This window comes from Chiloscyllium plagiosum, chromosome 4 (genome assembly GCF_004010195.1).
Source record: "Chiloscyllium plagiosum isolate BGI_BamShark_2017 chromosome 4, ASM401019v2, whole genome shotgun sequence".
Lineage (NCBI taxonomy): Eukaryota > Metazoa > Chordata > Chondrichthyes > Orectolobiformes > Hemiscylliidae > Chiloscyllium > Chiloscyllium plagiosum.
Window position 1 is genome coordinate 37,180,856 of NC_057713.1, and position 24,222 is coordinate 37,205,077.

Sequence of the window (24,222 nt, forward strand, 5' to 3'; positions counted from 1 at the left end):
TGAATATACTCAATGATCAAGTCTCTATAACCTCTGGGGTAAAGAATCCCACCTATTCACTATCCTCTGAGAAAAGAAACTAATCTCATCTCTCTCATAAATAAGCAACTACAACTCTGAGATTATGCTCTTTGGTCTGAGAATCTTCCACAAAGGGATTACAACCTTTTCACATGTACCCTCTTTCCCCCCTGCCCACCCCAATCCCTCTTCTCTGGACTGTCAACAATGCCAGTCTACCCTTCCTTAGATATGAGACCAGAGTTCACAGTATTCCAAGTCTCGTGAGTGCCTTGTTGGTTACAGCAAGACATGCCTATTTTTATACTCTATTCCCTTTGAAATAAAAGCTAACATTGCATTTGCCTTCCCCCATTACCCAATGAACTTTATATACTAGTTTCAATGATTCATGCCTCAAGATCACCCATACCCCCCCCCAGATCTTTGAATGCTGTGGCTATCTACAATTAAATAGCATTCAACTCTTCTATCCTTCCTGCTGTCAAAATGCACAACTTCACATTTTTCCTACTGTATACTCCATCTGACCTTTTGTCCACCCACTCAACTTGTTCATGACCTTCTGTAAACCTCTTGTCATCCCCCTCACTTACCTTGAGACCTGTTTTTGTCATCTGCAAGCTTGATCATATTACATTCACATTCGTCATCAAAATCATCAATATTTATCACAAATAATTGTGGCTCTCCAGGACTGATCCCTTTGGTACTCCCCGAATTATAGATTGCAAATCTGAAAATGCATCTTTATCTGAACTCTATCCTCTGTCAGTTACCTAATCCCCATTTCAAACTGATATTATTCTGAATGCCAGAAACTCCCATCTTAAGTGGTCTCATGTGCTATACTTCATCAACGGCTTTTGGAAATCCAGATGACCTATATCTACTGGTTCCTCTTTATCTGTCCTCCTTGATACTGCCGTGAAGGAGTCTGATAAATTTGTTAGGCATGATTTCCCCTTCAAGAAGTCATGCTGACTCTACTTATAATGCATTTCAAAATGCTTGTTCGTTGTTTATAATAGTCATAAGTACTTTGCCAATGGCATGTTAAGCTAATTGGCCTATAGTTTTTAAACTGTTGATTGTCTCCCTTTTTGAATAGAGGTATTAGACTGGCAGTTTTCCAGTCCTCTGGGACTGTTCCAGAATCTAAGGAGTTTTGGAAGATAACTAGCAATGTATCCACTATTTATGTAGCTATTTCCTTCCAAATCCTAGAATGTAAGCCATCTACTTTGCCACATTTGTTTTTTTTCTCTTTCAATTTGAGTATCTTTAACTTACCTGGTTAACTATGGTTGGTTTATTACCTTCCTAGAATCTTCTTTCCTCAGTAGGAAATATGAACTGCTTTCTTTAACATCTTCTGTTGTCCCTCAACTGTCTTTTCTGATGAGCCACTTTCCCAGTCTACTCCAGTCAAGTTTATCCTCCATTCTTTTGTAACTGCCCTTATTTAAAAGTAATACAATTGTTTCTTACCCAAGTTTCTCACTCTGAAACTGAATGACAAATGCTGTGATACTATGGTAATTATTTCCTAGATATTTTTTATTATTCTGGGGTGATTTATTAAACCTGCCTCATTATACATTGCCAAATCCAAAATAGCCTGATTCCTGTTTGCATCCACAACATATTATTCTAGTAAACCCTCTACCAATTTGATTTTCCCAATCTACATGAAGATTAAAGTCACCCATTTCTAATTGTACTATTTTTTTTTTACATGCCCTCATTATCTTTCTTTTCTTTCTCTGTTCTACAATGTAGCTGCTGTTAAGGAGCTGTTAGATTAATTCCACCCATACCTCGGACTCCAGCCCCTCAACTCTACCTGCAAACACCTTGTTACAAATATATTCACTCTGGATCACCTTGGTGTCTGTTAGTTCCACATGCTACAAGAGCAATGCGTCATCTGATCTGCCATCTCTATCCTAATGTTATTTTTAATTGATGTAATATCCCTTCTCTTTACACATGGAAAATTTCCCCACTTGTTATACTTTATGGTAATTTTTTTTATACCAGTATCAATTTTGTACTTAAGCTCTTTGTCAGAAAAGGAGAGAAAAAATACGGCTAAAGACCTAAGCACAAACGAAAAGCTTTATTTTTTAATTTAAAGACTAGAAATGCTCATTAATCCTACTCAAACAGCTATTACATTTAGGTAAAAGCAATCAAATATGTTTCTTGTTCTTTTGTCTCATTCCTTGAGACATTTAACTCTGGAGCTGCAGAGAGTTAGCTATTTATACATGCTCCCAAGTCAAAGGATCTAACTGAAACATTTAATGTCATATATAGTTAAGGTGCTCCCTTCCTCCTGCAGCGGGCTGGAGGGCAAGTCCCTGTTTAATGCCAAGTATAAATTAAATTAGATTAAAGTACATATGTACAAATTTCAGATTAGGTCTTACTCAACAGATGAATGCACTGAGTCCTAGTTGAACTGCGTTTGCTAGTGGAATGATATTGACCTTAAACATGGATGGTAGTGACAATGACGAGGGGTCATCAATTTTAAATTGTCAATCCAATATAAGAGTGAGGAGAGCTGTTGGGAGAAATGTTTTATGTAGCAGGTAGACACACCAAGGGACACTTTGGAAGGTTCAATAAGAGACCATCCTATAATATTATGGGCGTATGCATGAATGTTTGAAACAGTAAAGGAAGGGGATAAAAATGGAATGTGGATGCTGGGTTTACTCAGTTTTGGCAGAATCTGTGGAGAGAGGAAAACCGTTTCAGTGTGAGAAGTTACATGCTCTTGAAAGGGGTGGAAGGAGAATGTATAAAAGGGAAGTGTCTGGAACAGGGTAGGATGAAGGGGAGATTAAGTGGCAACAGTGATGTGGAATAAAAGGCAAAGGGAATGGTGACGGTAGGTAGTAAAGAGACAAAGCATTTGTCCAGAGTGAATGTATATACCAAATCAATGAACAGCTTTGTCCAAAAGCAAAAATATGAATTGCCAAATGGTACTTGACAAAAAAGTCCAAAATGAGGAATGGAACTCCATCTGAAAATGCACACAAAATAGAATAATTGGTTGAGTTTGCAGGATGTGATGGACTGTAAACCTTTATCTTTTTATCATAAGTTTGGAAATAGTATCACTGACTTGTTTTTATATGTACTTAGAAAGGTTTCAGATCTGTTTTATAAATCTACCATCCTGTTTGTAGGTACAGAACTCTCAGGAAATCTGGCTGAAGTAAACTTATGGGAAAAAGAGACATTTATAACTGATTTACCAACCAAACCAGCTCAGCAGCACATGGAGCCTACACAGGAAGTAACAGGTAAGCAGTGAAATTTAACATATAGCATTATATTTGGAGTTTAATAGTATCTTTTTGGTAAATGTACTGACCAATTTGTTGCTGAGTCGCACATCAGAAAGACCCTGGTTCAATCATATGTTTGTGTTGAGTTACGTATTCTTGAACAGGACAACATTTAATGTTGCTGTTGTGTTAGAGAATGGATTAGCTACTAAAATTCCTGGTCTGAGGATTATCTAATGCCTCTAGTTAAAATGTTCTCACATGATCATGCTTGGCTGCAATCTTCCCGCATTTGATTTTTACCTGGACTCTTACATGAAGAATGGTCACTATTGGGCTGTGGAACACAATGTCACCCAATCTCTTGAGAGCAACCTCCCCACCCCCTCTCCTCCTCCACCCCCAAGCAAAGCATGTCTGCCTAATGGAGGAGAGCAGGACATGATTAGGTAGTGTAAGAGAAATCAAGTTACCAGCTGAGAGGAGATCTTAAGATTGCTTGCTTTATATTGGAGTATTGTGTGGGAAATAAAGAATATAGATTGCTGTTAGCCCAGGTTGAATCAGGCAATTTTGTTTTTCTGTGTATGATCTATTTTTGACTAATATAGCTGGAGTGCTTTCTATTACTGCAGTCGCTGTGGATATGTTCACCAGCTCGACACCCAAGCTACAAACATTTACACAATCCTTGAGCTTTCTAATACTGTAAGGTATAGTAGGCTAGATTTTTAAAAAATACTCATGGATTATAGGACACTGCTAGCACAAGAACTTATTGCTTATTTCCAGCTGCTCAGCCATTTTGAGGACAGTTAAGAGTCAACCACATTGATGGTTGAGTCTGGAATCACATGTAGGCCAGATTGGGTAAAATGGCACATTTTCTTCCCTAAAAGGCATTCATGAACTAGAAAGGTTTTTACAACTACCTCCACAGATACCATTACTGGTTAGTTTTTTTTTATTCTAGTTGAGAACATAAGAATTGGAGCAGGAATAGGCAACTCAGCCCCTCAAGCTTGCTCCACCATTTAATACGCTTATGGCTAATCTCATTTTAGCACCAACTTCACTTTCTGGCCTGCTGTCCAGAACTCTTCAACTTCTACTAACTAAATATCTCTCTATCTCCTCAAATTCCTGGCATCCACTGCTCCCCAGAGTAGTGAATGTCACAGATTCATGACCCTCTGAGAGAAGTAATTCTTCCTCATCTCCGTTTTAAATCTGCTATTCTTTACTTAAAATTATGACCTCTCGTTCTAGAATGCTCACAAGGAAATGTCCTCTCTACATCTAGTTTATCAATCCCCTTAAGCATCTTGTATGCCTCGATTAGATTAGATTCCCTACAGTGCGGAAGCAGGCCCTTCGACCCAACAAGTCCACGCTGACCCTCCAAAGAGTAACCCACCCAGACCCATTCCCCTACTCCCTACTAATGCACCGATCACTACGGGCAATTTAGCATGGCCAATTCACCTGACCTGCACATCTTTGGGTTGTAGGAGGAAACTGGAGCACCCAGCGGAAACACACGCAGACACTGGGAGAATGTGCAGACTCCACGCAGACAGTTGCCCGAGGCTGGAATTGCAAACCACTGAGCCATGGTGCTGTCCTAGAATAAGCTCTCTTCTCATTCTGCTAAACTCCAGAGCATATAGGCCTAAACTACTCAATCTGTTGTCACAAGACAAATCTTTCATCTCTGGAATTAATCGGGTGAATCTTTTTCTGAACTGCCTGCAATGTAACTACGTCGTCCTCAACTAAGGTGACCAAAATTATACACAATACCTGAGGTGTCATATCTCAAATATCTTGCAGGATTATAGCAAAACTTCCGTGCTTTTATCCCCTGCTCATTTAACAATAAATACCAAAATCCCATTTGCTTTCCTTATTAGTTGCTGTATCTGCATACTAGCTTCCTGTGATTCATGCATGAGGACAACCAGATCCCTTTGCATTGAAGCACTGTGAAATTTCTCCCCATTTAGATACTAAGTTGCCTTTCTATACCTCCCACTAAAATGGAAAGCCTCACACTTATCCATATTATCTGCCAAATTTTGGCTCATTCACCTAACCTATCCATATTTTTCATAAATGTGTTAGAGTCATAATGTTGTACAGCATGGAAACAACTCGTCCATGCTGACCAGATATCCTTCTTATTCATATACCCATCCAGGTGCCTTTAAAATGACGTAATTGTAGCAGCCTTACCACTACTTCTGGCAGCTCATTCCATACATACACTACCTGCTGTGGGTGAAAAAGTTGTCATTAGGCCCATTTTAAATCTTTCTCCTCTTACCCAAAACTTATGCCCTCTAGTTTTGGACTCCCCTACCCAAAGTTTCTTAATTGCAACTTACTTTCCCGCCTATTTAAGTGTCATCTGTAAACCTGGTTGTAGTTCATTCTATTCCTGCATCCAAGTCAATAACATAGACTATAAGTAATTGGGGCCCCAAGGACTGAACTATGTGACACCCTACTTAGCTACATCTTGCCAACCAGACAAAGACCCATTTATCCAAAATCTCTGCTTTTTGTTGGTTAGCTAGTTGTCTATCCAAGCTAATAACTTGCCCCTAATCCCATATAATCTTATTTTGTGTATTAGCCTTTTTGTGCAATACTTCTCTACTGTCATGTTACATCTACAGGATCCCTATGATCAACTTTGCTTGTTACATCTTTGAAGGACTCTCGCAACTCTAGATTTGTAGGATAATCTGAATTTACATTGCCTGGCTATTGTATTGGAATCTGAATGTGTGGCTCCAGATTTTTGGTTGTACTGGACTATGCATCTATACCCTTAAGTATAATATTAAACCAGGAATCTAGTGATCATGAGTTCACATTCCACCATGGCAGTTGCACAATTGTGTTCAATTTTAAAGGTCATTTGTAGGTTGACATCAGAAAGTTTACAATAAAAAACTACCAGGTTGTGACAACCAAACATCTTTGATCGTGTCCTGAAAGGAAGGAAGTCTACCATCACCATCCAGTCTGATCTGCTTGATCTATGCATGCAAGGTGATTGACCATCTGTGCCTTTCCCAGCACAATCTCTGCAATCGTTGTTACTTGCCACTGTCATTCATACCTTGTGAGCAAAGTAAAAGTAGAAGGTCTTTATATCATACATCAATAAAACCATTTCTAAATTCACATTTATGGGCTAGTTGTGATACATACACTAATGAAGGGGAGTCTTATGCAACCAGCATGGTGTTTTACAGGATGCTTGAATATTAGTTGTCTCATATTATGCAAAATACCATACTCCTGAATTTGTTCAAAGGCGATAAACAGAGCTTCTGAGTGATAAAACTGTTTGGAATTTGATCTTGTGCATTTTATTCTCTTAGCACTCCTCTTCCTCACTCTGATTATCCACTGTGATGCTCTGTACGATAATTAATTTAGTGATGGGCAACTTTATACTTGCCCACAGCAAGTAACCTAATGTGGGGGATGTTTACTCCTTCTAAATAAGTGATGACATGATTACTACTCTGAAATGCCAGGAGTAGCAGTTTTACTGTCTGACAGGACATTGTATTTTCCAGGGGAGGGGCAATAAACTATTTCATTTAAAACTTGGGCTTGTTGCTGCAATCAGCAATTATTTAACTTTTTTGTATCACTTCAGAGTCGTTGGGGAGAAGTTGCTCAATTTTGTTTGAACATAGAACATTACAGTGCAGTACAGGTGCTTCGGCCCTCGATGTTGCGCCACCCTGTGAAACCAATCTGAAGCGCATCTCACCTACACTGTTCCATTATCATCCATATGTTTATCCAATGACCATCTAACCGCCCTTAAAGTTGACCAGGAGTTAAGGAGAGGCTTAATTCAGCAGTGCTTAGATAAATGACTGGCAACAACTTTAATATTGGGGAAGCAGGCTAGTTGAAGGGATCTGACATTTTGGACACATTTTAATAGGTGAGATAGATGAGAAAACAAGTTTTGGAGGTCGAAGGTTTCCAGTTTTTCACTGTGTAGGGCCTATCTTCTTGTCTATCAACAAACCTCATCTTTGCGCCCCACAATGGTGTGACTTTAAATGCTCTTCTTTCAAAACTGTCACTGTTTCTGATTGTTCTGAATAAACTGAATTCAGCACTTCTCGATCTTTTTTAGAAGCAAGTTTTAAACCAATGTATGGCAGAATTGATTGACCTGACATTCTCTTTTACTGAAGCTTTGCAGTTAACAGGTGGAGGGGGTTGTGTCATGGAGTATATGCAGATTGGGTTCAATTAGCAATGCACTGTAAAATGCAATAATAAGATGTACAGACCACCGTTGTCACCAAAATGCACTGAGATTGTTCAATTAAGTGAGGCCTGAGGCAAGCCAGTAGAACTGTGCCTTTCTGGAGGGAGAAAGAGCAAGGTTCATCCTCTTAATTTGGTTTCTATGAAGTGACTGCCTGCTAGTATGTTCAAGTGCAGGTGTCTACTGAGCACTTGTGGAGCATGGCTGTGATGCCTGTTACAAAAGCATAGCTCACCAATACTCGTGCCCAGATACACATGATTTACAGCATAGTGGACAAAATACTAGAAAAGTTGCCAGTTTGGAGGAATAATCCTTGACGGTATTTAAACCCCTCAAGGGAGTAGTGGGAAGGCTATTTAGTGGAATGGGAGGGGCCATATGGTTATAGTGCAGTAAATTGGCATTATAACATCCTCTGCCAAGAAGTGAGGTTTGAAAGCTGTAAGCTGCAATCCTTGTCGTTCAGTCTGTAGATTCAGAATATGAATTGAGCATTGCTGCACTGCCAAGAGAGGGAAAGCAATGGGCATTGTGTAGTAACATTTTCTAGCCATGGGAAGAAAACATGTGACAAGAATCACTGAGGAATGATGATTATTCATTGCGGTTTTAAAATTTGAACTATTTGTTTCAATACAGTGAGCACAAATCTGTAATCTACAATGTTTCTAATTAGTATTGTTATTTCTCATATTTGCTTGCAGTTAATGGTTTGATGAGGGGAGTTGCAGGTATTAATTTCACCCAATGTCTTGAAAACTACCTATAAGGCAGAAATAAAAGATGGAGGGAGCAGGAATATAGTTTTTCAATCATATTATAGACTGTGTTCCTCTCTTCTGCCCCTCCTTCCCCTGAATTAATGGTAGCTTTGTTGCATCTGGTGTGGCACTAATCCTTAAAGACCCAAAGACTTGAGAATTGTTGCATTCAATGGTCCATTGGGTAAACATACTCCATCAACATGGAAACAGTGCAACCACTGTCACGGTTTTTCCTTCATATTTATTTGCACAGCTCCCATCTCCTCCTAACACAGTATTTTTTCCCTCATGGAGTCAAATAATCATTACAGCACAAAAGGCCATTCAACCCGTTGTGGTCTCTGCTCACACTCCTAGAAGCAGTGCAAATACTGCCCCTCTCCAATTTAATCTTTAGTATTGACACACACTCAGCCTGAGCCAGTAACCTTCGAATCCCATCTCCTCAGTTGCTTGCCTGCACAAACCTTTCCTTGACCTTTTTTCTAAAGGTACATCTTGTAACTATGACCCGTTGGAAATATTGGAAAGAATGTGCTGCTCCTTTGCGTTCCACTTTTTTCTAACTTTAAACACTTTTATTGTCCCATAATATGTGATGTCGGTCAGATAGTCTGGTTTCAGTGAGGATTAGTGAAGAATGTATTTATTCCAAGTCACTTGGGAGAGTTTCCTGACTTGAAACCACAGTCTTCTGGCTCAGATGTGTCTGTGTTATCATGGGCCATGGCTAACATCATTGTATGAGACTGTCGGTCCTTAGTCCACATGAGTGCTGTAAGGACATAATCTGAGATTACTGCTCAATACAACACAGTGTGATGCTGAAGGAACGTTGCACATTCAGTTGGTGCTGTTGTCGTGGATATACCACCAAAATGAAGCATCATCATCTCTCTCTCTCAGGTGGACATGTAAAATCCCACAGTACCATTGCAAAGAGCAAAGGACATAGGGAATAGAATAGGCAAGTCAACCCCTTGAACTTGCTTCACCTTTTCAATTAGATCATAGCATCAAAAATGTGCCTTTATAAACCACCTTTTAAGTTAAAACATGTAATGCAATAGAACATTTGAAGGTATTTCAGGTGTTAATTAAAAATTGGTAGAAAGGATATTAGAACAGATGGCCAAAAGTTTATTCAAAGTGGTAAATTTTAAGGCAGATAAAATTAGGAACTTGGCAGTTGAAGGCATGGCCTTCTGTGGTGATGCAATTAAAGTTGACGATGCTCAAATGTAGAGGAGTTCAGTGATCTCAAGTGATTAAATTCCCTACAGTGTGGAAACAGGCCCTTTGGCCCAACAAGTCCACATCGACCCTCCAAAGAGTAACCCACCCAGACCCATTTCCCTCTGACTAATGCACCTAACACTACGGGCAATATAGCATGGCCAATTCACCTGACCTGCACATCTTGGACTGCGGGAGGAAACCGGAGCACCTGGGGGAAACCCATGGGGAGAATGTGCAAACTCCACTCAGACAGTCGCCGGAGGCTGGAATCGAACCTGGGACCCTGGTGCTGTGAGGCATCAGTGCTAACCACAGAGCCACCGTGCCACCGCTGAAGTGCTTCTAGGTCTGGAGACGACAAAGGGTGAAGCCACTGAGCAATCTTTATAAAGAAAAGATGAGGGTGAAGAGTTGTACTTCAATTCCATTTACCTACCTGTACTCAAAATGATGTACTGCTGAATTTGGATTTTTATATGTCAGTTATACCATACCAAAAATGTCAGTTCAATCAATGGCACAATTTAATATGGCCCAGAACTTCTGATCAGTGATGCTCCTGAGGTAGTTGCCACAGTCTGCAAAGCTAATCACTGCGATGGCTTTTTCCAAGTTAAAGCTAGGTTTCCAGTCTTGCCTGCAATTGTAATCTGTTGCTGCAGCTCCATAGAGAGAAATGATAGACAGAATTACCTGAGAAGCAGCATCTCATTTTTATGACATTAGTTGCTGTGTTCAGGTAAGTTTCTAGTGAGCGAATGTGAGGACTGCAGATGCTGGAGATCAGAGTCAAGATTAGAGTGGTGCTGGAAAAGCGCAGCAGGTCAGGCAGCATCCGATGAGCAGGACAATCGACGTTTCGGGCAGGAGCCCTTCACCAGGATACTGCCCGAAACATCAATTCTCCTGCTCCTCAGATGCTGCCTGACCGGCAGTACTTTTCCAGCACCACTCTAATCTTGACTAAGTTTCTAGTGGGACAGGTGAGGGTGAGGGGTTTCCATCGAGGATTTTAAATGAGGTAAGGTAGAAAATTGTAGATGCCCCAACTAGAAACTTTGAGTTCCCTGTGTTCTGGAGTCATCCCTCTGAATTGGAAAATTACCTACGTCACTCCACTTTTACAGAAGGGCAAATGAGGAAGGCCAGGGAATTATAGGCCAGTTGGTTTAATGTCGGTGGTGGGGAAATCATTAGAGTCTATGATTTAAGGATAGGGTAATTGAATGCCTCAAAAACCTTTCAGTGAATCAGGGAGAGCTGGCATGGATTCATGAAGGTAGGCTGTGCATAACAGCCCTTAATTTTTTTGAAGAGGTGACAAAGGTAGTGGAATGGAGAATGTGTGTGGATGTTGTTTGTATGGACTTCCAGAAGGCATTTGATAAAGTTCACAAGAGACTGTTAACAAAGGTACAGCATGGAAACAGACCCTTGGGTCCAACCCATCCAGATATCCCAATCTAATCTAGTCCCACCTGCCAGCACCCGGCCCATATCCCTCCAAACCCTTCCTTTTCATATACCCATCCAAATGCCTTTTAAATATTGCAATCTTACCAGCCTCCGCCACTTCCTCTGGCAGCTCATTCCATACACATACCACCCTCTTTGTGAAAACGGTGCCCCTTAGATCTCTTTTATATATTTCCCCGCTCATCCTCAACCTATGCCCTCTAGTTCTGGACTCCCCAACTCCTATCCATGCCCCTCATAATTTTTCATAATTTTGTAAACCTCTATAAGGTCACCCCTCAGCCTCCGACACTGCAGGGAAAACACTCCCAGCCTGTTCAGCCTCTCCCTATAGCTCAAATCCTCCAACCCTGGCAACATTCTTGTAAAACTTTTCTGAACCCTTTCAAGTTTCACAACATCTTTGCGATAGGAAGGATACCAGAATTGCACGCAATATTCCAACAGTGGCCTAACCAATGTCCTGTACAACCGCAACATGACCTCCCAACTCCTGCACTCAATACTCTGACCAGTAAAAGAAAGCATACCAAACTCCTCCTTCACTATCCTATCTACCTGCGACTCCACTTTCAAGGAGCTATAAGCCTGCACTCCAAGGTCTCTTTGTTCAGCAACACTCCCTAGGACCAAGTCCTGCTAAGATTTGCTTTCCCAAAATGCAGCACCTCGCATTTATCTGAATGAAACTCCATCTGCCACTTCTCAGCCCATTGGCCCATCTGGTCCAGATCCTGTTGTAATCTGAGGTAACTCTCTTCGCTGTCCACTACACCTCCAAGTTTGGTATCATCTGCAAACTTACTAACTGTACCTTTTATGCTCGCATCCAAATCATTTATGCAAATGACAAAAAGTAGAGGGACCAGCACCAATCCTTGTGGCACTCCAGTGGTCACAGGCCTCCAGTCTGAAAAACAACCCTCCACTACCACCCTCTGTCTTCTATTTTTGAGCCAGTTCTGTATCCAATTGGCGAGTTCTCCCTGTATTCCATGAGATCTAACCTTGCTAACCAGAATCCCACGATGAACCTTGTCGAACTCTTTACTGAAGTCCATATAGATCACATCTACCACCCTGCCCTCATCAATCCTCTTTGTTGCTTCTTCAAAAAAACTCAGTCAAGTTTGTGAGACATGATTTCCCACACACAAAGCCATGTTGACTATCCCTATTCAGTCCTTGCTTTTCCAAATACATGTACATCTGTCCCTCAGGATTCCCTTCAACAAATTGCCCACTGCCGATGTCAGACTCACCGGTCTATAGTTCCCTGGCTTGTCCTTACCACACTTCTTAAACAGTGGCACCACGTGAGCCAACCTAGTCTTCTGGCACCTCACCTGTGACTATCAATGATACAAATATCTCAGCAAGAGGCCCAGCAATCACTTCTCTAGCTTCTCACAGAGTTCTCGGGTACACCTGATCAGGTCCTGGGGATTTATCCACCTTTATGCGTTTCAAGACATCCAGCATTTCCTTCTCTGTAATATGGACATTTTGCAAGGTGCCACCATCTATTTCCCTACATTCTATACCTTCCATACCCTTTTCCACAGTAAATACTGATGCAACATTCTCATTTATGCACCGTTTTCTGCAGCTCCATACAAAGGCCGCCTTGCTGATCTTTGAGGGGCCCTATTCTCTCCCTAGTTACCCTTTGTCCTTAATGTATTTGTAAAAACCTTTTGGATTCTCCTAAACTTTATTTGCCAAAGCTATCTCATGTCCCCTTTTTGCCCTCCTGATTTCCCTACTGCCTTTATACTCTTGGGATTCACTCGATCTATCCTGTCTATACCTGGCATATGCTTCCTTCTTTTTCTTAATCAAACCCTCAATTTCATTAGTCATCCAGCATTCCCTATACCTACCAGCTTTTCCTTTCACCCTAACAGGGATATACTTTCTCTGGATTCTCATTATCTCATTTTGAAGGCTTCCCATTTTCCAGCCTTCCTTTTACTTGCGAACATCTGCCCCCAGTCAGCTTTTGAAAGTTCTTGCCTAATATAGTCAAAATTAGCCTTTCTCCAATTTAGAACTTCAACTTTTAGATCTGGTCTATCCTTTTCCATCACTATTTTAAAACAAATAGAATTATGGTCGCTAGCCCCAAAGTGCTTCCCCACTGACACCTCAGTCACCTGCCCTGCCTTATTTCCCAAGAGTAGGTCAAGTTTTGCACCTTCTCTAGTAGGTACATCCACATATACTGAATCATAAAATTTTATTGTATGCACTTAACAAATTCCTCTCAATCTAAACCCTTAACACTATGGCAGTCCCAGTCTATGTTTGGAAAGTTAAAATCCCCTACCATAACTACCCTATTATTCTTACAGATAGCTGAGATCTCCTTACAAGCTTGCTTCTCAATTTCCCTCTGACTATTGGGCGGTCTGTAGTATAATCCCAGTAAGGTGATCATCCCTTTCTTATTTCTCAGTTCCAATCAAGTAACTTCCCTGGATGTATTTCCAGGAATGTCCACCCTCAGGCACAGCTGTAATGCTATCCCTTATCAAAAACGCCACTCCCCCTCCCCTCTTGCCTCCATTTCTATCCTTCCTGTAGCATTTGTATCCTGGAATATTAAGCTGCCAGTCCTGCCCATCCCTGAACCATGTTTCCGTTATTGCTATGATATCCCAGTCCCATGTTCCTAACCATGCCCTGACTTCATCTGTCCCTTGTATTGAAATAAATGCAGTTTAATTTATTAGCCCTACCTTGTCCTTTCCCACCCTGACTGTTTGACTCTCTTCTGTTCTCAGCTGTACCAGTCTCTGATTGCTCTCTTTTCTCACTATCTCCCTGGGTCCCAACCCCCAACCCCCAACTTATTAGTTTAAATCCTCCCAAGTAATTCTAGCAAATTTCCCTGCCAGTATATTAGTCCCCTTCCAATTTAGGTGCAATCCATCCTCCTTGTGCAGATCACTTCTACCCCAAAAGAGATTCCAATGATCCAAAAATGTGAATCCTTCTCCCATACACCAGCTTCTCAGCCATGCATTCATCTGCTCTATCCTCCTATTCCTGCCCTCACTCGCTCGTAGCACCGGGAGTATTCCAGATATTGCTGCTACTCGAGGACTTTTTTAAGTTCCTGCCTAACTCTCTGTAATCACCCTTCAGACTTTTGCCTTCTTATGTCGTTGGTTCCAATGTGGACAATGACCTCCTGCTGGCCCCTCTCACCCTTGAGAACATTCTACACCCTCTCTGAGACATCCTTGATCCTGGCACCAGGAAGGCAACACACCATTCTGAGTTTTCGCTGTTGGCCACAGAAATGTCTGTCTGTACCTCTGACTAGAGAATCCCCTAACACAGTTGATCTCTTGGAATCTGACGTACCCCTCATTGCATTAGAACTAGTCTCAATACCAGAAACTTAGCTGTGCGTGCTACGTTCCCCTGAGAATCCATCACCCCCAACATTTTCCAAAACAGCATACTTGTTTGAAATGGGGATAGCCACAGAACACACCTGCACTAGGTGCCTACCTTTCTTACCTTTCCTGGAGTTAACCCATCTATGTGACTGTATCTGAGACTTTCCTCCCTTCCTGTAATGGCCATCCATCACATACAGTTGCTGTTGCAAATTCCTCATTGCTTCTAACTGTCTCTCCAACTGATCCATTCAATCTGATAAGATTTGCAACCAACAGCATTTATTGCAGATATAATCCGTAATAACCCTTAAACTCTCTTTTAAACTCCCACATCTGACAAGAAGCACATAACACTCTACTAAAGGCCATTTTTGTTCCTTTGCAACCTACAGACCCAGAAAATAACACCATCTTATTCCTCTATAAAACACTACCCCAGGTTAGATTAATAGTTACGGCTTATATTTTAAGTTTAATCAAGAGACATATATCAAAAACATATCATCAAGAAATAACCTACTCTACTCACTACTGCAGACTTTCTCTACGCCATTTAAAACAATTCACTTATCTGATTCTGTGCTGTGAACTTCACCCAAACAGTTCCTCCAAGATCAGTTGTGTATTTCACTTTGCTAATTTTTTAAAATTTTCCCAGACGCACTCCGTTGTCCAGCGATACATGAATTCAAACAGCAAAGGCAGTGTCAGTTTCTTTCTCGCTCTCCTGCATTGACCTCACCATGTGCTTTCTTTATCTGTTTTTCTCCCTTTTAAAACAAATACTTGTGGGATACCACTGGTCACATGCTGCCAATTTAAGTACCTACCCATTATTCCTACTTTGTCACCTGCCACTCAACCAATTTCCCTGCCATGTCTGTAATTTACCCTCAATTCCATGGACTCTGAATAATCCAAGATGGACAGGAAAAATTTCTGGCTGCTCCTTTTTTTGAGGTATTTTAGGTGTTGGAGGTGATTTCCTCGAATTCCAGGAGCAGCAATTACTGTTTTACATGCTGTTGCATTGTTTTGGAACTTTGGGAAAAAAAAGTCAAAACAACAGCAGTTTTAAAAGGGAGAAGAGCAGACAAAGGAAGCACATGGTGAGGACAGTGCAGGAGAGAAGAGAGAGAGTGAGAGTGAGAGTGACTGCACAGTTTCCGCCTTTGCTGTTTGATTTCGTGTATCGCTGGACGTCGGAGTGTATTTGGGAAAATTAACAAACGGTGAAATTCAAATAAGCTGCCAGAGGATGTGGTGGAGGCTGGTACAATTGCAACGTTTAAGATGCATTTGGATGGGTATATGAATAGGAAGGGTTTGGAGGGATATGGGCCAGGTGATGGCAGGTGGGACTAGATTGGGTTGGGATAGCTGGTCGACATGGACGGGTTGGACCGAAGGGTCTATTTCCAAGCTGTACATCTATGATTCTAATTCATCTTGGACTGGAAGAGGCTAGATCAGTGTACTTTCTAGATGGTATGAAGTTAAATATATTGGATGTCCAAAGAGACTTGAGGGTTCAGGTGCAAAAATCTTTAAAATGCCACAAATAACTACAGAAAATAGTCAAGCAAGCTAATGGAATGCTGGCCTTTCTACCTCAAGGACTAGAGTTCAAGGATGCAGAACTTGTGCTGCAGCTGTGCAAAACTCTGGAGTATTTTGAGCAGATCTAGGTAGCACACCTTGGGAAAGGTGTATTGGCCTTGGAGGGAATACAGTGTAAATTTACAAGAATGATACCAGGACTTCAGGATTAAATTATGAGGAGAGATGATACAAATTAGGCCTGTTTTAGAGTTTAGAAGATTAAAGGTGATTTGATCAAAGTCTTCAAGGTGATGACAAGAAGAGACAAGGTAGTTAAAGATAATGTATTGCCATTGGTTGGAAATTCTGGAACAAGGGAGCATAATTTTAAATTAGGCCTAGAAGAGATGTTAGGAAGCACTTCTATATACACACACACACACACACACACAGGTAGAGGTTTGGAATTCTCTTCTACAAATGGCAGTTGATGTCACTGAATTGTTCATCTGGGGCCACAGGTAAATATTTTGGGGAACATGGATTTTAATTCCACTGTACAGCAGATGGTAAAATCTGAATTCGATTTTTTAAAAAAAATCTAGGTTTAAAACTCAGTCTAATGATGAACGTGTAACAATTATTGTTAAAAACCCATCTGGTTCACTAACATGGGAAGGATATCGGCTATCCTTTCTTAGTCTGGCCAACATGTGACTCGAGACAGCAATATAATTGACTCAACTGCTGAATAAACTGCCAGAAAGAAACAGTCACTTTTCAGGTCAGTTGAGAATGGGCTACAAATGTTAGACTTGTCAGCAATACCAACATCCCATGCAAGAGCAAGTCAGAGGCCAGAAATCCTACAGTGAGTATCTCGCCACCTGACCTTCCCCTCACTCTCAAAAGTCTGTTTGGCTTCTACAAGGCACAAGTCAGGAGTGTGATATAATATTCCCCACTTGTCTGAATGAGAGTAGATCCAACAACACTCAAGAAGCTGGATTCCATCCAGGACACAACAACCTGCTTGATTGGCATCATATCCACAGCAATCATTCTCTCCAAACTAGTAGTGTGTACCATCTACAAAATGCACTGCAAAGATTCAAGAATGCTCCTTAGGCCGCATGTTACAAGCCCACGATCACTTCCATGTAGAAGGCCAAGGTCTGCAGATAAATGGGAATGCAAGTTTTCCTCCAAGCCACTCACCATCCTGACTTGGTATATTGCAGTTCATTCACTGTCACTGGGTCAAAATCTTGAATTCCCTCCTTAAAGGCATTATAGGTCTATCTACAGCACATGGACTGCAGCTGTTCAGAACGCAGCTCACCACCACCTTCTCAAGGGCAACTAGGGATGGGTAATAATTACTGGCCCAGCCAGTGATGCACTCATGAATGAATAAAAGAGAAAAAATAATAAAGGAAAAACAGAATGGGGAGTGCTCAGGAAATGACCATTTTATATAGAATTATCACTGTGTGCCTTAAAACAAACAAATTCTGTATGGAAAAGAAGAAATGTTCGCTCTGATCTGGGGACCTGTGGTGTTCACCTACCTTTAGCTCCTTTGTTTTCTCCATGTGCACAGCCATGCAAAAATTTTAAACGGAATATGTAATCATTCCTGAATAAAGTGGATGCAGATTTTTAAAATTTATTTTTCCAGTGCAAAACTATTTGAATTTCTCCCCCTCACCTCTGGAATTGATAATATTTTAAGGATGAAGATCCATGGGTCTTGGATGCTCTCAAGTGACCGAACTATTGAAGTGTTATGGGACTATTGTAGCCAAACATACTTTTATCTTCAGCTGATGTTAGTGGTTACAACAGGATGATTTAATTTATCGCTGTCTCAGCTCAGGTATTGAAAGTATTTGTAACCCTCAAATTGAAATTAATGACTAGCTCCACACTAAATATTGAACCTGGACCTTACTAGTCTGTGTGACTTAATATTATACAAATCAGTACTTCTACTTGTTGAGTTATTACGATGCTTCTATTTTTAAAATGGTCAGTAATATTCATGTTCTCTACCCCCCCCCCCCCCAAAAACCAAGAAAAATAACTATTATTACAAGGGAGGGAACGTGTTCTTACTAGGAGAACAAAATTGAAGTGTTGAAGTTGCAAAAATTGAAGTGCTTTTTAGAATTGATAACTTTGTATTTAGCTGCTATTTTTCCCTTGCATATAGAAGAATTTGGTGTGCCATTCCTCAGCCTGCATCAAGCTGAATCATCTTTCCACCTTGTAGACTGTTGTGACCCAGATCTGAGTAGTGCTCGCTTAATGGATGATTGTTCGCCAGTTTCAAACATAGCAAAGACCACTGCTGCAGTTGATACTGTACTGCAGACGCCAACAAAATATTCACCAACCACCCCCCAACAAGAGAATTTGAGCTGTGAGGCAAGACTTCCTCCATCCACGGAACCATTTTCACCAGCCTGTGGGAATTTTGATTCATCAGTGGGTGCTGTGGATCTTACTAACAACACCACAGAGATTGCTGTCTTACCTACAAAAACCCCGTTACTAGATCGAACCTCTGGAAAAGTTAAGCTTGCAGAGGCGACTTCAGAAATCGCACAGAATATAGAATCTCCAGTTGTAAAAGTGGCTGTAGAGAAGAAAAAGAAAAAGAAAAAACGCTCACATACAAAAGGAGCCCAACCTCCTGCAATGGATATGCATGCTAAAGCCAAAGAGGTTCAAGCAATTGTTTCTGACCAGCGACTAGAAGGGCCACCTGGAGGAACAGGGAAGCATAAGGAAAATGTGTTGAACAGTGAGGGGTCATCTAAAGAGGCATCAGGGTTACAAGTAAAAACGCAGGTGGCTGGGGGTGTGCCAAGTCAAAGCAGTATTTGGGCATCTGAAAGCTCAGAGAGTGAACTAGCACATCAGCCACTGCACAACGCTAAAGCACCTTCAGAGAGCGATGTAAGAGCTGTTGTTGAGAACCAAAGAAGCGAGGCAGCTCGTGCAGCTAACCAGTCACAAATGGAGAGAATGTCAGAAGTGGAATGGACACAAAATACTTCGGATTGTTGGAGCAGAGAAGTTACCGCTTCTGAGTTCCTCCAAGCATCCAAGATGGAAGAGAAAGTAGAACATCCTTTAGAACTTTGGGGTGAAAATATCATTTCACCTAACTCTCAGAAAAAGACTGAAGTAAGCAGGGTAGCACCACTGACTCCTCTGAAATTAGATGGTCGAGAATATACTCCCCCTCAGTCAGAGGAAGTACCTGAAATGAAGGTGAAGGAAGGGCCTTATCTAGCACATATAAGTAAAGAACCTACTTCCCCTGGGTCAAAGCAAATGTTTGAGGTGAATGAAATGACAGTACATGAGGATAGCCAAATTACTGTCTTTAGGTCACAATTGCCCTTTGAGGTGAAAGAAGTAGCAGAGACCCTGCTGGAAAGTGAAAGTGGAGAAAACAATTCCCCCAAGTTTCAGCAAACATTTGAGGTAAAAGAAAAGACAGAGACCCTTACAGAAAATGCAGATAGAGAACCTTCTCTCCTTGAGTCATTGAAAGTGCCTGAGGGAAAGCAGATAGAGTCTTCGCCAGAGCATGTGGCTGGACTCACTCCATCCCATCAATCAGGGGAAATGTCTGGGGTGAATAAGATGGCAGAGGCCCCTCTCAACTTTGTGGATACAGAAGCAACTTCCCCTGAATCGAATAAAATATCTGAAGTGAAGAAGATGACACCGATCCCTCTGAATCATGAGAGTAGGGAAACCAGTTCCCTTGGGTTAAAACAAACCCTTGAGGTGAAAGAGATGGCAGAAACCTCTCTTGCACAAGTGAGTACAGAAACTGCTCCCCCTGATTTAGACATTTCTGAAGTGAAAGGGGTAGTTGATATTTCTCTAGAAAATTGTGATAGTAAAATTGCCCCAGTCGAAGAACAGAAGTCTGAGGGAGAAATATTGGTTGAGAATACGTTATGTTGGAACAGAGAAACTGCTCCCTCTGAGTTGCAGCAAATGCTTGAGGTAAATGAGGTGGTGGAGGAACCTTTAGAATGTTGGGACAGGGAAATTTCTCATCCTGACTCTCAAACATTCAATGTGAAGGAATTAGTGGCAAGCCCTCCAGAAAGTCCAAATAAGGAAACTGGTTCCCCACAGCTTCAGCAAACATCTGAAATGAAGGAGATGCTGGAGAGTCCTCTGGAACATCCAAACAAGGAAACTGACCTCTCAGAGACTCAGCAAGCATCTGAGGTAAATGAGATGGTGAAGAGTCCTATGGAATATCAAGAGGGTTTTCCAAAGTGCACTGACCAAGTCACTTCGTCTTCTCCAAAACATGAAACACCCAAACTGCTGGACGATAATGAGGAAAAAGGTTCCAAGGTAGCCTCGAAAAAGGAAGCAGGCCCTAAAGTCCTCCAAAAACGAGGATTCCCTAAAGGTACTTTGCAAAGAGAAACTGGAGCAAAAGTGTCCTCTGACCAGCACAGGGCTACAAAGACATCAATGCAACCAAAGGTAATGAAGGTTCCCAGTCAGCGCCAGAGAGATGTTAAACAACTTGGGTCAGAGAAGATTGGCGAAATAAATGTACAGTCTGATCAGGAAGGACATCTGGATGAGAGTTCTCGACAAGATGAAGGTGTGTTCCACCAATGATAAGAGTGCCATGTTCCCTGCCCCTGATCCACTTTCCCTAATGCTTCAAATTACATAATTCTGGCTCAGGATTTTGATCTAACTGGATTGGCACAGCATGGTATCTGCCTTTGGCTCACTAAAGCACATATCATCTTGCATGTACCATTTCTGTTGAGTTTATAACTAATCTAATGCTTACTAACCACAAGATTCTTTTGGCTGAAACTAGCAACTTATGTTTTCTGGATATCTGTTTAACCCACTGCATGGCAGTTGGTTGGTGTCAAAGTGATTTTGAAACAATTGCTGTGGTGGTGGTAAATTCTTATTTATTTGGAAAAAGAGACACAGGTAAAAGAAGAATAAGAAAGGTAAGTGCTGAAATTAGGCTGGATGTTGTATGCTTTAATATTGAAAGCTAGAATTGTCTGTGTTCTAGTCATCTAAGAAACCAGTATTTGGGAATGCAATATAACCTTTGTTGCCTTCCACAGTGTAAGTCTTTTTTCCTTTGTCAAAAATTCTCAACCAATGAATGAGATTAATAATACCTTAGATATGTGAATGAAGATAACTAAGTGAAATATTAACAGATAGTGGAGAAATATCACTTGACAGATTACTGTGTGAAAGTCCCAACTATTGGCTAGAATAAGAAATGTGATTACTGACTGTGCTCTCCACTAAAACTTGTTTACTGTTCACCACAAAACATACTTTCCATAAGCAAAGCTTACAAAAAATATCAAAATCTGTATTGAGATTAGGTTCGCTACTCCAGTTTCATAAATACACCCTAATCGTAACCTGAACCTGAAGAGCCAGTGAAAGAGTTATCATTTTAAGATAGTCAGAGAGACATGAGAAATTAAGACAATTTGCAGGTACTTGGAATGTTTGTCTCTGGTTCAGTGTTGACGTCTTGTGGGGAAAAAATGCATGAGGCACTTACAATCATCTGTCACTTTTAGTAAATGGCAAACAGCTAGTCCAGGCTAAAGCAACTTAAAAACAAACTTATTAATAGTTTAAATATTACATAAAACCTTGGCTTGCAATAAAATTTCCAAAAACCTGATATCATAAAATAGATAAAATGGATTTAATTCAAAAGGCCATTTGTCTGTTTTAAAAAAAATTCACTTTGGGGTCTGGTAAGTTGCAGTATGTTTGAATGAATCAGTCAGCTTCTCAGGTTCATTGATCTTTAAGATATATGGGCAATGCAAGGTTCATTTTATCAAGAGCTCTGGTTACCTGCCAGGACCAAAGCTGAGAGCCCAATGATTATTCATAATATTACCTTTTTCTTAACAAATTAATTGATCTCGTGTAGTTTTGAGATGTTCATGGCTGGATATTTGACCTTCCTTATATTTCTTTTAATGGCTTTACACCTGATGTGATTAGAATTGTTCACTGTTCCTCAGCTGCTGGTATAATTACCTTAATGTGCTCAGCGATGGTTCTCAGTCTTGAGTGTTTCTTTTGCATGCAGTATAAAATCATTACAAGAGGACTAAGGCCATTCTTGATCTGAGCATAACAGATTACATCCAGTTTAACTGCCAGGAGCCTTTGAAAGTGCTTTGGTTTAGAACAAAAAATGTATGATGCAAAAGAGTATTCTCAATACAATATTTACTTTATTATTTTATTTTGGTTCCTCTTTTTAATGTGTTTGTCTTAAATACTGGGCTTGAATCGAAAGGAATGGGCTTAATGGAATAATATATAACAATGGGTTTTAATTTGTGGGAACCCTCTGAAAATATCACCCTTGCATTTATAGAATCATCTAGTACAGACAGATGTTCCTGTCTTAACTCTTTGAAAGAGTCATCTAATTAGTTACACTCTCTGCTGTTTCTCTGTAACGTTAAAAATTCTTCCTTTTCAGACATATATTAATTTCCCTTTTGAATGTTGAGTCTAATTGTACCACTTAGTTCATTACAAAACAGAAATTTGTTGAGTTTAAAAATTGCCCTTGCTCTATGGTCTGGCCAAACATTACCACACTCTATTAAGAAGTGATTTCTTTGAAATATTTGCTTTTCTAGGGTCGAATATTCAAATGTCTGCATGAGCTTGCTGAAGATAAATAGTAGTGTCATTAAGTTATTAAATACACAATTATTGCGACATGGCACTTGATGTGTTACATTCAGTTCTCAGGCAGGTGGAAAAATCATGTCCTTTTGTGAAAACCTAGGATGTATATGGGTAAGATTGCCTCACCAACGCCGCTGCCTTCTTGGTGAGTTTGATCACAAGTTTATTTTATCTTTTTGTTTTTCTGTGAAGTCTAGTAACAACAGATGTTTTTCTCCTTCTGTCGTCATTCACTACAGTTCGTGCCATCCACTGTGTTCTGAATATTAAATGGCTCTGTTACTGTTTGAATAGCAAATGAGTAATGGGCAACTGTGCATGCAAGTCAGCTCACCAATCCCCTTCAGCTTTCTGTTTTGTTTCTGTAACTTTGGAATTTTCTGGAAGAATTGTACACTGGTAGATTATACATCTTTCTGTGAAAGTACTTGAAAACATTTTTATTTAAACATTATCATCCAAAGCTGAATTCTGAAATATTGGGGAGCAGGAATAGTGAGTTGCTGAAATAAATTTATTTCTGGAGTAGCTCTCCTCAAGTTGTGTTGCAGATTTGGTGATATTGATCCGTAAACAATTTTATTCCTGCTTGTGCTGAAATATTGAGAATTTTCTGGTAATTAGATTGAACTTTGTATTGTTATCTGTAAAGAAAGAACAAAAGGAAGGTTGCATTGAAATAGCTAGCACCTTCAGGACATCCCAAAGTGTTTTAAAGTGCTGTAATGTAGGTAAAGATCGAATCTCGTTTCTGTCCTGCTTTTCTCAGTGACTAAATTTATTTAAAACCCATAGCAGGCAATTTAATTTCATTGCTGGAGAGGATATAGTTTACACATTTAGGAATACAGAATTCAGTTATTTATTTATTTTGTCATTTTCTTCTTCTTTGTCTCCTCAATCTCAAAACCAGATTCTAGCCACCAAACCATTGAAACTCAAATTAGATTCTAACACTTCAGCCCATTTCTTGGATCTATTATTCTGTACGATATAGATCCCATCAGATTTCAATTTTTAAATGTACCAGATATTAATGGTATATTGTGTGTAAAATTCAGTATCGGGGGGCATTTTTACAAATTACTGGTACATACCTGTTCCTCTATACACTGTAAAGAGTACGTTAAATGTAGCATTTGGTAGTTGCTATTTAATTGTGATAGGGATGCCTTGTGACTAGGAAATCTGGTCGCTGGGCTCCCATGATTCTATATGTGCTTTCTTTTCTTCAAATTACCTCATTATTTTAACAATTCATGGATTCAACAATATAACATTCAAAACATTGCTTATTTTTCAATAATCTTTGGTACTGGTTGAATTCTTTTCCATGTCTTTGGATTAAATTTTTCAGTTGAAGGCTTAGAAGCAAG

At 40.3% G+C, this 24,222-nt stretch overlaps 1 protein-coding gene across 11 annotated transcripts in view; it reads left to right on the plus strand.

The window, feature by feature from the left end:
* Positions 1 to 24,222, plus strand: part of LOC122548961 (microtubule-associated protein 4-like) — a 416,046-nt gene that overhangs the window by 265,177 nt on the left and 126,647 nt on the right. For 10 of the 11 annotated variants that reach the window (XM_043687987.1, XM_043687988.1, XM_043687989.1 and 7 more), the window contains 2 exons: positions 3,228 to 3,344; positions 18,294 to 20,732. In XM_043687987.1, coding sequence (XP_043543922.1) covers positions 3,228 to 3,344; positions 18,294 to 20,732 — 2,556 coding nt within the window. The remainder of the gene's footprint in view (positions 1 to 3,227; positions 3,345 to 18,293; positions 20,733 to 24,222) is intronic. The other variant, XM_043687984.1, reaches the window with a different exon arrangement.